Source organism: Hordeum vulgare, chromosome 1H, assembly GCF_904849725.1.
Source record: "Hordeum vulgare subsp. vulgare chromosome 1H, MorexV3_pseudomolecules_assembly, whole genome shotgun sequence".
Taxonomy (NCBI): Eukaryota; Viridiplantae; Streptophyta; class Magnoliopsida; order Poales; family Poaceae; genus Hordeum; species Hordeum vulgare.
In genome coordinates, this window is record NC_058518.1 from 91,258,581 (window position 1) to 91,269,459 (window position 10,879).

At 43.4% G+C, this 10,879-nt stretch overlaps 1 protein-coding gene across 1 annotated transcript; it reads right to left on the reverse strand.

The window, feature by feature from the left end:
- Positions 1 to 659: 659 nt before the first annotated feature.
- Positions 660 to 4,670, reverse strand: LOC123425883 (histone H3.2-like). Its single transcript, XM_045109636.1, has 3 exons — positions 4,258 to 4,670; positions 2,417 to 2,426; positions 660 to 1,052 (listed from the first exon to the last, which is right to left on the reverse strand). The coding sequence occupies exons 1-3, from the start codon at positions 4,588 to 4,590 to the stop codon at positions 739 to 741; spliced, it is 657 nt and encodes a 218-aa protein (XP_044965571.1). The 5' UTR covers positions 4,591 to 4,670; the 3' UTR covers positions 660 to 738.
- Positions 4,671 to 10,879: the final 6,209 nt, after the last annotated feature.

The window sequence follows — 10,879 nt, forward strand, 5'->3', positions numbered from 1 at the left end:
AGCATGTTCCATTGCCGTTCTGACAGAATGGTGGTTGAATTCTCTAGCATGTCTTCTCAGGACAGATTAGTATTCATTTATCTGAGCTGCGTCGGATATCTGAATACAATTCATAAAAGATCCAATACATCATTGCACCTCTTTATTAATTCAACCGAAGGATGAAGTTGTTCTCACTGCCAAAGAGGGCATCGTTTATCTGTATTGTTAATTCCACAGTTGGAAGCACAGTTCAAGCAATTAAAAGGTTATCGTAACTACAAATTAACAGAAATAGACCCAAAAAATGATGATCCTGATTAACTGATACTAGTTAGAAGTTAACCTGAAACACATAGCAGTTAGTAGTTATCCATTAAAAGTCAGACAACAAATTTGTACACCCAGAATTCAGATCAATTAGCAGAAACAGAGCAAATGCTTGTTCAGTCCCTGTGGCGTTTTTTTCACATTACAAATTAGCCTGCAAACAAGTACGATTCATCCGAGGCTCCTGGTAAATCATGGCAAATCAACTCGTCTCCACCTCAATATCGTACCCAACCCAACAGAGAGCAACAAGCAAGAGAAAATTAGAAAGACAGCAGTTGCACAGAGACAGGTTTCATTTCCAACAAGATATGTGCTCCATGATTCAGTTCGAACTACAGAGGAAATACTGAACTAAACACGTCGAGGTTTTCATCGAGCTTTTGAAATCTGCAGGCGGCGACAGACACTGGCGGCCATCGGGCGGCCCTAGCCGCCGAAGCCGTAGAGGGTGCGGCCCTGGCGCTTGAGCGCGTAGACGACGTCCATGGCGGTGACGGTCTTGCGACGGGCGTGCTCGGTGTAGGTGACGGCGTCGCGGATGACGTTCTCGAGGAAGATCTTGAGCACGCCGCGGGTCTCCTCGTAGATGAGCCCGGAGATGCGCTTCACGCCGCCCCTCCGCGCCAGCCGCCGGATCGCCGGCTTGGTGATGCCCTGGATGTTGTCGCGCAGGACCTTCCTGTGGCGCTTGGCGCCGCCCTTGCCGAGCCCCTTGCCTCCCTTGCCGCGCCCGGACATGGCTGACGACGATCTGGAGCTGCGAGCGGATGTGGCGGCTGGAACGGTGGTGGCGCTGTGATTGGAGGGGCGCAGGGCGTCTTAAAGTGAACGAGGGGGTGGAGGAGGCATGTTCCTGCCGTTCGATGCGGATGGAGTGGACGGTCGAGACGGCGATCCGGGGGAGAGATGCCGCGGATCGGTGACGTGGCCGAAAGCTTGACCCGTGGATTGGCGCGCAGGGTCAGAGCTGTGGCGGCAGGTCGAAATTTTTGGGCTGTTGGTGGGCGGGGTGTTTGGGTGCGAGAGTGCCAGGCTCTTTTCGTCGTTTTTCTTTGAAAAAAGTCTATTTGAAACCTTGAACTTGTGGAGGTCGGACAAAATGAACCCTTAAGTCGAAATTCCGGTCGATCATATCCGGAACTATGCAATCCCAGTCTAAATTGAACCCTAGTAAAGGTTAACTGGGATTCATGTGACAAGCCGACCCGTTTTAATTTTTTTGATTCAAAAATAAAAATTCTGGGTGCATGCCGCTGCTCGCCTCCTTGCCGTCCGGGTGCATGTCCGTTCTGTCCGCGTCGGCCTGTCTCGTCCTGGCCGCGTAGTGCGTGGCTCGCGCCGCTGCATGCTAGCTGCCTCTGGCTGTTGACCGCATGTATGCTTACCCGCGAGCTAGCTAGCCAGCCGCTGGATACGTACATGCATGCACAACTGCCGTTGCTGTTCTGCGTGCACGAGCTAGCCGCCATCGACGGAGCTCGCCGCACCGCCACCGCTGCTGCTCGCGTTGGACATTGAGCCTTGCCAATGTTGGTCTGCCGTGCTCCGAGGTCGCATATAAGGTCTTTGTCGAAATGACCGAAAAGATTTTGTAGTATCCATTGAATGACTTTTACTATACGATGAACATTTTTAAATATAAACAATAATCATTTTAAATATATGATGAACATTTTGGAAGAAAATCTATAAATATATGTGTTGAATAATTTTTGAATATGCATTGAACATTTTTAATGTACATTAAACAATTTTTGAATACACATTGAATATTGTGTAATACTCCCTCCGTTCCTAAATATAAGTCTTTTTAGATATTTCAATAAAAAACTACATACGGATGTATATAGACATACTTTAGTGTATAGGTTTACTCATTTTGTCCTCTTTTTGCTCCGTATGTAGTCCCATGTTGAAATGTCTAAAAAGACTTATATTTAGGAATGGAGGAAGTATACCACTTAACAAATTTCAAAAGCATAGCAAACACTTTATATTCATTGAACCATTTCTAATATACCATTAACAATTTATAATGCATGATAAACTTTTTTGTAATATACCGTGGACAATTTTTTAAACATACAATGAATATTCCGATAACACACAATGAACTTTGTATAATATAGGGAAAAAGAAACAGTAAAAAGGAAAATAAAATCATAAAAAAAATAGAAACAGAAACAGAAAAGAAAAAGAAAAACGAAAGGAAAAAAGAACCAGAAAAAAAAAAGTTAAAACAAAAGGAAACAAGAATAAAAAAGAATAAAAAAACGAATGAAAAAGTTGAAGCAACAACGTGCAGCACACGCTCCTGTGAACTGGGCCGGCCCAATCCCGGTTATCCTTTGTCAGGTCAACAATCCCTGTTTGGAAAATGATCCGAGGGTCTAATTTAGACCGGCATTGTATAGTTCAGGGTACAATCGACAGGGATTTTGACATTGGGGTTCGTTCCGTCCAACCTCTATGAATTCAGGGTTTAAATAAACTTTTTCCTTTTTCTTTTCGAGACGGTCATTTTGTTCTGCTTGTGCACTTCAGCACTTGCATGTATCCCGTCTTCAGTTTTTTACTGAATCATCTCCTTGTATCAAGCGTTCAGTTTCATGTGGGAGGGTGTTCAAAGTCGTAGGTATCAAAGGAATAATGTATTGAAAATATTGTAATGTGTCTCGAATTTTTTCTATTGAAATGATAATGGTTGTCTTCAGTTATTCTGCAAGGGACAGACTTCTTTTATATGGGTGTATTTCAAACCCAGAAAACAAGATAAGTCACTAGTTCACTGTGAATATCAATTCAACTTGGTATCCTTGCTTTTCCACACAAAAAAGATATACTTGCTGCATTGCATCACTGCTATTCTAATGTTTCCAATGGCAGATTCTTAGTCCTTTTGTCAGAACTGTTTTTTAGATCTTAAGATAATCTACAAGAAACTTGCTCATTCTAATTTTTCATCGTATACTGCCTACTAGAATTAACTTTTTTAGGACTCAAGCATTCAGATAACACGTTACAATAGAATACCAAGATGCTTGACTGCTCTAACATAAGCTTACCACCAGAAACATTCGGATCCCACAGCAGCACTGTTCTAAAGTGCCCAGGATGAGCCGTGTTTTGAGTTAAGTGTGTACGTAGAAATTGGGGTTGGTATTACTGTGGCCGCAGTTACTCCATGGGAGTAGCAGTGTGCCTTATGATAAACACTAAATCAAGAAAAACAGTAGTACTAGTACTAGTTGGAGACATATATAACTGTGTTTGTAGTTTTGAGATTATACAGCACAAAAGCAGGGTTGAGACGCTTACGGCAACGATGTGATCATCAGGAAAGCACTGTTTATGTAAGGTACACAAAACTGAACTGAACGAGTGTATTACATCTGTTCATTCAGGTCCAGAGGCAGCCTTTTAATCTACAAAAATGAAGCAATTAAGAACACAGTGGTAGCTGAAACCGACAGGACATTTCACATGTTTGAGATAGGACATGTTCTCTTTATACTCCTGAATGTAACCAATGTTCAGGATACTCTATTTTTGTAAAATAAAGTAAAAGTTTGGCACTCCTGAATGTAACCAATTTCCAAGCAATGGGCGAAAAACAGGTAAGAAATTTGACAATTTGGCGAAAGTACATTCAAGAAGAACAACTTACATACAAGAAAAGGCAGGCATTCGAACGCAGATGAATGAGAACAGGAAGCTAACATATTCATTTCCATTGCTGATGGCAACAAGAAGGTACCATCAGACTAGGCACAACACATCCACCATGAACAGAACAATACAGGCACAGTCTGAAACACTACGACAGTAGATCACACGTTTCCACCCGTCGCATGGATGGATTGCAGCCTAGGCCCTCTCGCCACGGATGCGGCGTGCGAGCTGGATGTCCTTGGGCATGATGGTGACGCGCTTGGCGTGGATGGCGCAGAGGTTGGTGTCCTCGAACAGCCCGACGAGGTAGGCCTCAGCGGCCTCCTGCAGGGCGGAGACGGCGGAGGACTGGAAGCGGAGGTCGGTCTTGAAGTCCTGGGCGATCTCGCGGACGAGGCGCTGGAAGGGGAGCTTGCGGATGAGCAGCTCCGTGCTCTTCTGGTACTTGCGGATCTCGCGGAGCGCGACGGTACCGGGGCGGAAGCGGTGGGGCTTCTTGACGCCGCCGGTGGCCGGGGCGGACTTGCGCGCCGCCTTGGTGGCCAGCTGCTTCCTCGGCGCCTTGCCGCCGGTGGACTTCCTCGCCGTCTGCTTGGTGCGGGCCATGTCGGAGACGAGAGGGGAGGCGAGGAGAGTCTGGTGCTTTGTGCTTTCTGATCTGGGGGATTGGAGTGAGGATGAAGAAGATGGGGATGGGACGGTGTTAAATAGGAGGAGGGGAGCGCCGAGCGGGCGGGGGATTGGAGTGGGCAGCGCGCGTGGGTTTTTGCTTTGCTTTTTCGGGAGGGGTGATGGGCGTGGACGGCTGTGATCTGGCTTTCGAGGAGCGATCCGTGGGAAGGGGGATCGCGTGCTCTGATTGGTTTATTGGTTGTCGACGAGTCAGGCGAATCGTGGAGCTGTGTCCCGAGTCCCTACCCCCGACTGGACTGCTGCCGCAGCTACTGATTCGAGAAATTTGGAATTTTTGCTTGAGCTTTACATATTTATCATTCTCAACATTGGTTTCATAAAATAGCCACTCAGGCGGTTAACGCCTTGATTACTACTCCCTCCGTTCCTAAATATAAGTTTTTTAAAACATTTCATTAGAGGGCTACATACGGACCAAAATGAATGAATCTATACTTTAAATTATGTTTATATACATCCGTATGTAGTCCTTTTAGTGAAACCTCTTAAAAGACTTATATTTAGGAACGTAGGGAGTATGTGCCATTAACATGCATTTTATTCATATGAATTACCCTTAGGGCCATATAAATGTATCATCTATTTCAACCAGAGACTTTTGGTTCAACCAAGACGCTTCCTTTGCCGGCATGGCCGCTGCCGTCACACCCGACACCTGACCGTTCGTCGCTCATCCCGGCTCACTGCTCGCTATCGCCACTCTGGTTAGTTCACCGCTCAGTAGCTCACCGGCCACCCTCCCAGTCGGTCGACTGGCCGCTCGTCCGAGATGAGGAGAAGAGAGGGCGCCTCGTGGATGGACGAGACGAGACATAGGAAGCTGGCGAGAGAGATAGACACGTCGACATGCGTGTGGCTGCGCATAGAAGATTGTCTGACCGGGGCTTAATTCTTACTCCCTCTGTTCCTAAATATAAGTCTTTTAAGCGATTTCACTAAAGGACTACATACGAAGCAAAATGAATGAATCTACACTCTAAAACATGTCTATATACATCTGTATGTAGTCCTCTAATGAAATCGCTAAAAAGACTTATATTATGGAACGGAGGGAGTACATGTGTACGATTATGGTGTTATGAAGTAGCTAATTATTGAGAGCTTTAGTTTTTAAAAAGACTTATATTTAAAACGAAGGGAGTACTACATATGCGCGCACTCAATTAATTAACATGCCTCCACTGCCGCTCATGGTCCATGCACGCCGAGGGGCTGGGTGGTCACGTCGTGGTTGGTCGCTCCGTGGGAGTCGCCCTGGGGCCGAGGGCCCTCGGCCTCGAATGATGTCCGTGTGACGTGCACTTCGCTGTGCGCCGAGGGTTCAGGCGGATAGGGGGCGCCGCTGTGCCGCCGGGGTGTGTCGCTTCCGTTGATAGCGTTTGTGTCTGTTTTTCTTCTATTTTTGGTAAGGTCTCTTGTTGTTGATTGCTTTACAGAATTAGTACAGGTCGTGGATTTGATGTTATCATGTGGTTGATCATATATCTTCTCGGTTCTTGGTGTTCTTGCTAGAGCAATTGGTTTGTGCACCAATAAAATCAAACCGAATCACCTTGTTTGACACCGATTTCTTTATGTGAATGGCGGCCATGGTTGAAGATCGCGTGAGTTGCTTGGTGTCGTTCGTTGCTTAACGTCGACGGGTAGCGCAAGCACGAGTGCAGTGCATGAGGGTGGCCTCACCGGGCGCAACAATGGCGTTGTGGGCTATCGGGCGCTCCGTGGTGTGCTACAGGTTCGCATTTTAGGACTCTGTCATGGGGCGAGCGTCCCGCGCCGGCTGTTTCTCCTCCAGATGCGGGAAAAAATCCTTCTGCTCTCGCCGTTGTTTCGCCTCTTCCCAATCGCGTTCTTCTCGTTCCGGTAGCCAAATCGCTCTCGGTTACGAGTGTGGTGATACCGTGTAAAAAACGAGACAGAAGCAAATGATTGAATAAACAGTGATCTCATTGACTTAAGATGAGTGTATTTGTACCCCTAGTACAGAGTCGGTAATTACATAGACGGTAAGTGACGGTTGCTAACCAACAACCGACTAAAGCAATGGTTACTAGAATTTAATTAATTCTTAACGTAAACAATGAAGAAGGAGCCAGAAATTAAAGAATCGATGCATCCTACACACGTCGCTTGATCATCCATCTAATTAACTCTATCTCGATCCATTAACTCTTTAACTCGATCTAGTGATCAGATTTCACATACACATATCAACCACCATTAACTCTTTAACTCAATTCGAGTGGTCAGATTTTACATACACACTTCGATCATCACACATGTGATGAAATCAAAGAAGTCTTGCTTTGTCGCTCATGTAGTTGCACACACGATGCAGCCTCCCGCTCTAAGCGATCACAAACAAAGACGTGTCGAAGTGAAAGCACCAAGGATTATTGAACGTAAATCTGTGCATGAACCCATGCAAACAAAATCAAAAAGAAATAAGATAAATTCCACATTGGCCATGAAGAGAGGAGCCTCAACCTCTTCCAAAGAAGAGGAACATACCGTCTTCGTACTTTTTTATGTTATTTTGACTCTAACGACTGTTATGACCGCTTTTTATTTATTTTTGCTAGTAAATCTCTCTTGCACTTGGATCTCACCAGATCAAGCTAGGAAACTAATCATGGAATGGATTCTCTTGCTTTCCCAATCTGTTTATCACATTCTACATACCCTTTTCGCACAAATGCGGGAGACCTCGGGTGGACGGGAGCGCCATGCTCTCATGGGGGGAACAAAGTAGTTGGCAAATCCAAGTCCTTTGTGTTCGGAGGAGGAAACCTCCAAGGCACGGGATCTAGTCTCATTCATTAATAGAAACGACTTCGATCTAAATGAACTGCCACACGAGCATGAGCAATGGTAGTTGTAACTATAAGGAAAATGGGTGGCTTTGCTGCGCCATTTTATTGCTTTGCTGCGTCATTATCATTGTTTTGTACAAACAAAACCAGTTAAGAATTATTACAACATATATTAAATACATGTACTCCCAAAGTTATGAACATCACGATCCAACACATGAAAAAGGGGAAATATGGATTAGTTAAACATTCAGCAAAAAATGCCAAATAAAAGCTCAAACATCGAATACCGTATAGAATTTATATAGAAAGAAAATAAAGTAGAAACTAAAATAAAAGTAGTGACGTTTTTAAAGAATAACAATAAACTAGTGTCATTGGTATTACCATTTAAGAAAAAAAATGAAAATTTGAAAACAAAATTTGCACACAATTTACACAAAAAAATGTGATTTCTTATAATATGCAAAAATATTAATATATTAGTGTATTTTTTGCAAAAAGATGTCTCTAAATAAGGAATGAATTAGAGGAATCCATAGAGGGGGTCCATCCCTACATTGTCGACCATCTCAACTTTTTTGTGGGTTCACCCGTGCATAATGAAAATTGTTGGCGGGAGGGGGGGGGGGGCTTCGTCCCTCATGATGTAAAAGTACGAAATGATTATGCCCATATTTAATCAATATGGATGCTTGACTTGTTGGTTCGTGAATATGTTAATGCATTCTTGCCTCCTCTCAAGTTTTTAGTTGGGTCCGCCCCTACAGGAGACGACCCTAACTCGAGTGGCGAATGCAATCGGTCGAGTGGTGGGCGGGCAGTAGACATGAGCGTGCAGTGCCACTGGAATGTAGGGTTGTCGATGAGACGGGCATGCGAGGCAATCAACGGCGGGTGTGGGACTGGCCAGGCGGTGAGCGATATAGCGTGAGCCACGTGCACATCCAGAGAGCCACAGGGCAGTTTGGTCCTTTCATCAGCATGTTGATGTGAAAGGTGATAGAGGCGAGGGTCCCGATCTTTCGATGAGATGGTGGCTATCGATTTGGTGGAGACGACTTTGACGATCCGACTACAAACATGCATGACGTTGCGCCTTAGAAATCGCTAAACCAACTCCAAGAGGCTATTGACCACGCCGGAGCACGATCAACCTAACCACGGGTCTCTTCTTGCAAGCAATTGAAGAACACACAAGAATATGATAAAGCAATTTGAATATTGTGAATATATATGAAGTATTGATAAGGGTGGGGATCCAAAAGCGGTCTTAGTCTGGTTGTTGGACACAAACGAAGTACACGAAGTTGCAATGGCTAACTTTTAACTAAACAAATCTCAAGCAAAAATCTACTAGGTTGATCTAATTATATAGGAGCAAGGGATGGCGGTCAAGGAGGTGGGAGCACGTCCCAAGGCATCCTAAAACTAACCTAGGTTGTACAAGGCCTATGTGCCCAAGTGGATGTGATGAAACACATTTGGACTTGTAGTTTGACTCGGGTTCTGGTGCAATGTCACATTGTTTCGTCAATATCTCCACGCTTCGAACGAATTTTAAGGTGATTCCAATTGGGCTGGAACGTAGCAAAAAGCTACTAGGTTGATCGACTTATATTGGAGCAAGAAGTGGTGGCCAATAAGGTGGGAGCACATCCCAAGACATCCTAAAACTACCCCTAGGTCGTACAAGGCCTATGTGCCCAAGTGGAGGTGATGCAACACCTTTGGACTTGTAGTTTGACTCGGATTTTGGTGCAACATTAGATTGTTTTGTCAACATCTCCATGCTCCGAACGCATTTTAAGGTGACTTCTATTGGGCTGGAACATACATAAAATCTACTTTCCAATAAAAATGAAACACACAAATTCGGAGTCCGTATGAAAATGTTGTTGATGTTTAGAGTTAGGTATGTCTGTGCAGTCAAAATTTGAGTCCAGAACGTGAGAGACTTGGACTTTATCTTCTCTTGGGATAAAAGTGACGTGAGAGAACTTTTTGAACAGCACATGATCATTTCCTTTGGTGTGAGAGGACTTCTTTAACAATACCTAATCATTTCCTCTTCCTTTATCTTCACATGTGGTTCGTGCAAGCGTTCGACAATTCTGCACTTAGGCATGGAGTAAAAATAGGTGAAGTATTTTTGTTCCGAATAACATAAATCATATATTGCATAATTATTATAAGAAATCACCTCACAAATATGAAAATATGAAATATTTTTGGTCGTATCCAAGGTAGCCATGTCCTTATTATCCTCCCCTTCTTGAAAACAAAGTCGTCCTCGGCGTTGCTTAATCTGAAATATGGCCAACAAAAAGAGAAAAATCATACATGTTGTACATGTATATGTCATCCATTTTTTACTTTCCTTGTTTTTTGCACATATGACACATGTATACATGAGTAACTTTCATATGTTATGAAATATAAAGCCAAAATATTATCACAAGAAGTAGAAGGCATGAAAATATTGCAACTCAGTTTGCATATATAAGTGAAGTCCTTATTCATATCAACAGATTGACAATGTTCATCATTAAACCATCCTAACATTGGTGAATACACTTTCATTGTTTCAAACTTACATGCTACAACATTCTTAAATAAAAAAACATGCACCAAGTCATTTGACATAGAATCATCACCAAGATTAGAGGTCATATCAAAATGATTAAACATTGGCACAATTATTTAAAAAAATATTTGATGCAAATTTGATTTATTCTATGATTCACATGGTTCTTTCTCATCAACAGTTAATTCAATGGATTCACTCAACATTGTTGATATTGTAATTATTTGATCACATGGCAAAGTCAAATCATGAATATAGTCCTCTAAGATAGGCGGTGTGACCAAAGTAATGGGTAGCTCGTCAAAGGGTACATTGCAATTGACAAGGCATTCATCATACTCATGTGGGGGTGGAAGATAGGTACCTTTGTCATTACCTCTTATGGTCAACTCGGATGATGTAGGTACTCTCGATGGTAACATGTCACATGGTGAAGGTGATGTAGACCTCACAACAATTGATGTGGTTATCATCGTACGCCTAGTAGTTGAAGGAACAACCATATCAATTCTTGGAATATGCACCTGCGCTCATTATCCTTGTGGGAAACACGTCATTTTATTTCATCTTCAGCTTTGCAAGCAAGACGAAACAAACGATCCATAGGATAACACTTTTCATGAATTAGTATTTCCTGAATACATGGTTTAATCCTCCCCAAAATCTATCCATAAAATCTTCTTCATTTTCTTCTAATGAGGAATGTAACAAGGTCGTTTGTAAATCATCATAATATTTTGTTACGGTGTCACTACCTTGTTTTAAATGTTGTACTTTTAATCATGTCACGAGTATAATAAGC

Coding starts and splice junctions, on each gene's coding strand:
- LOC123425883 (XM_045109636.1), bottom strand. CDS start 4,590: ATGGCCCGCACCAAGCAGACGGCGAGGAAGTCCACCGGCGGCAAGGCG.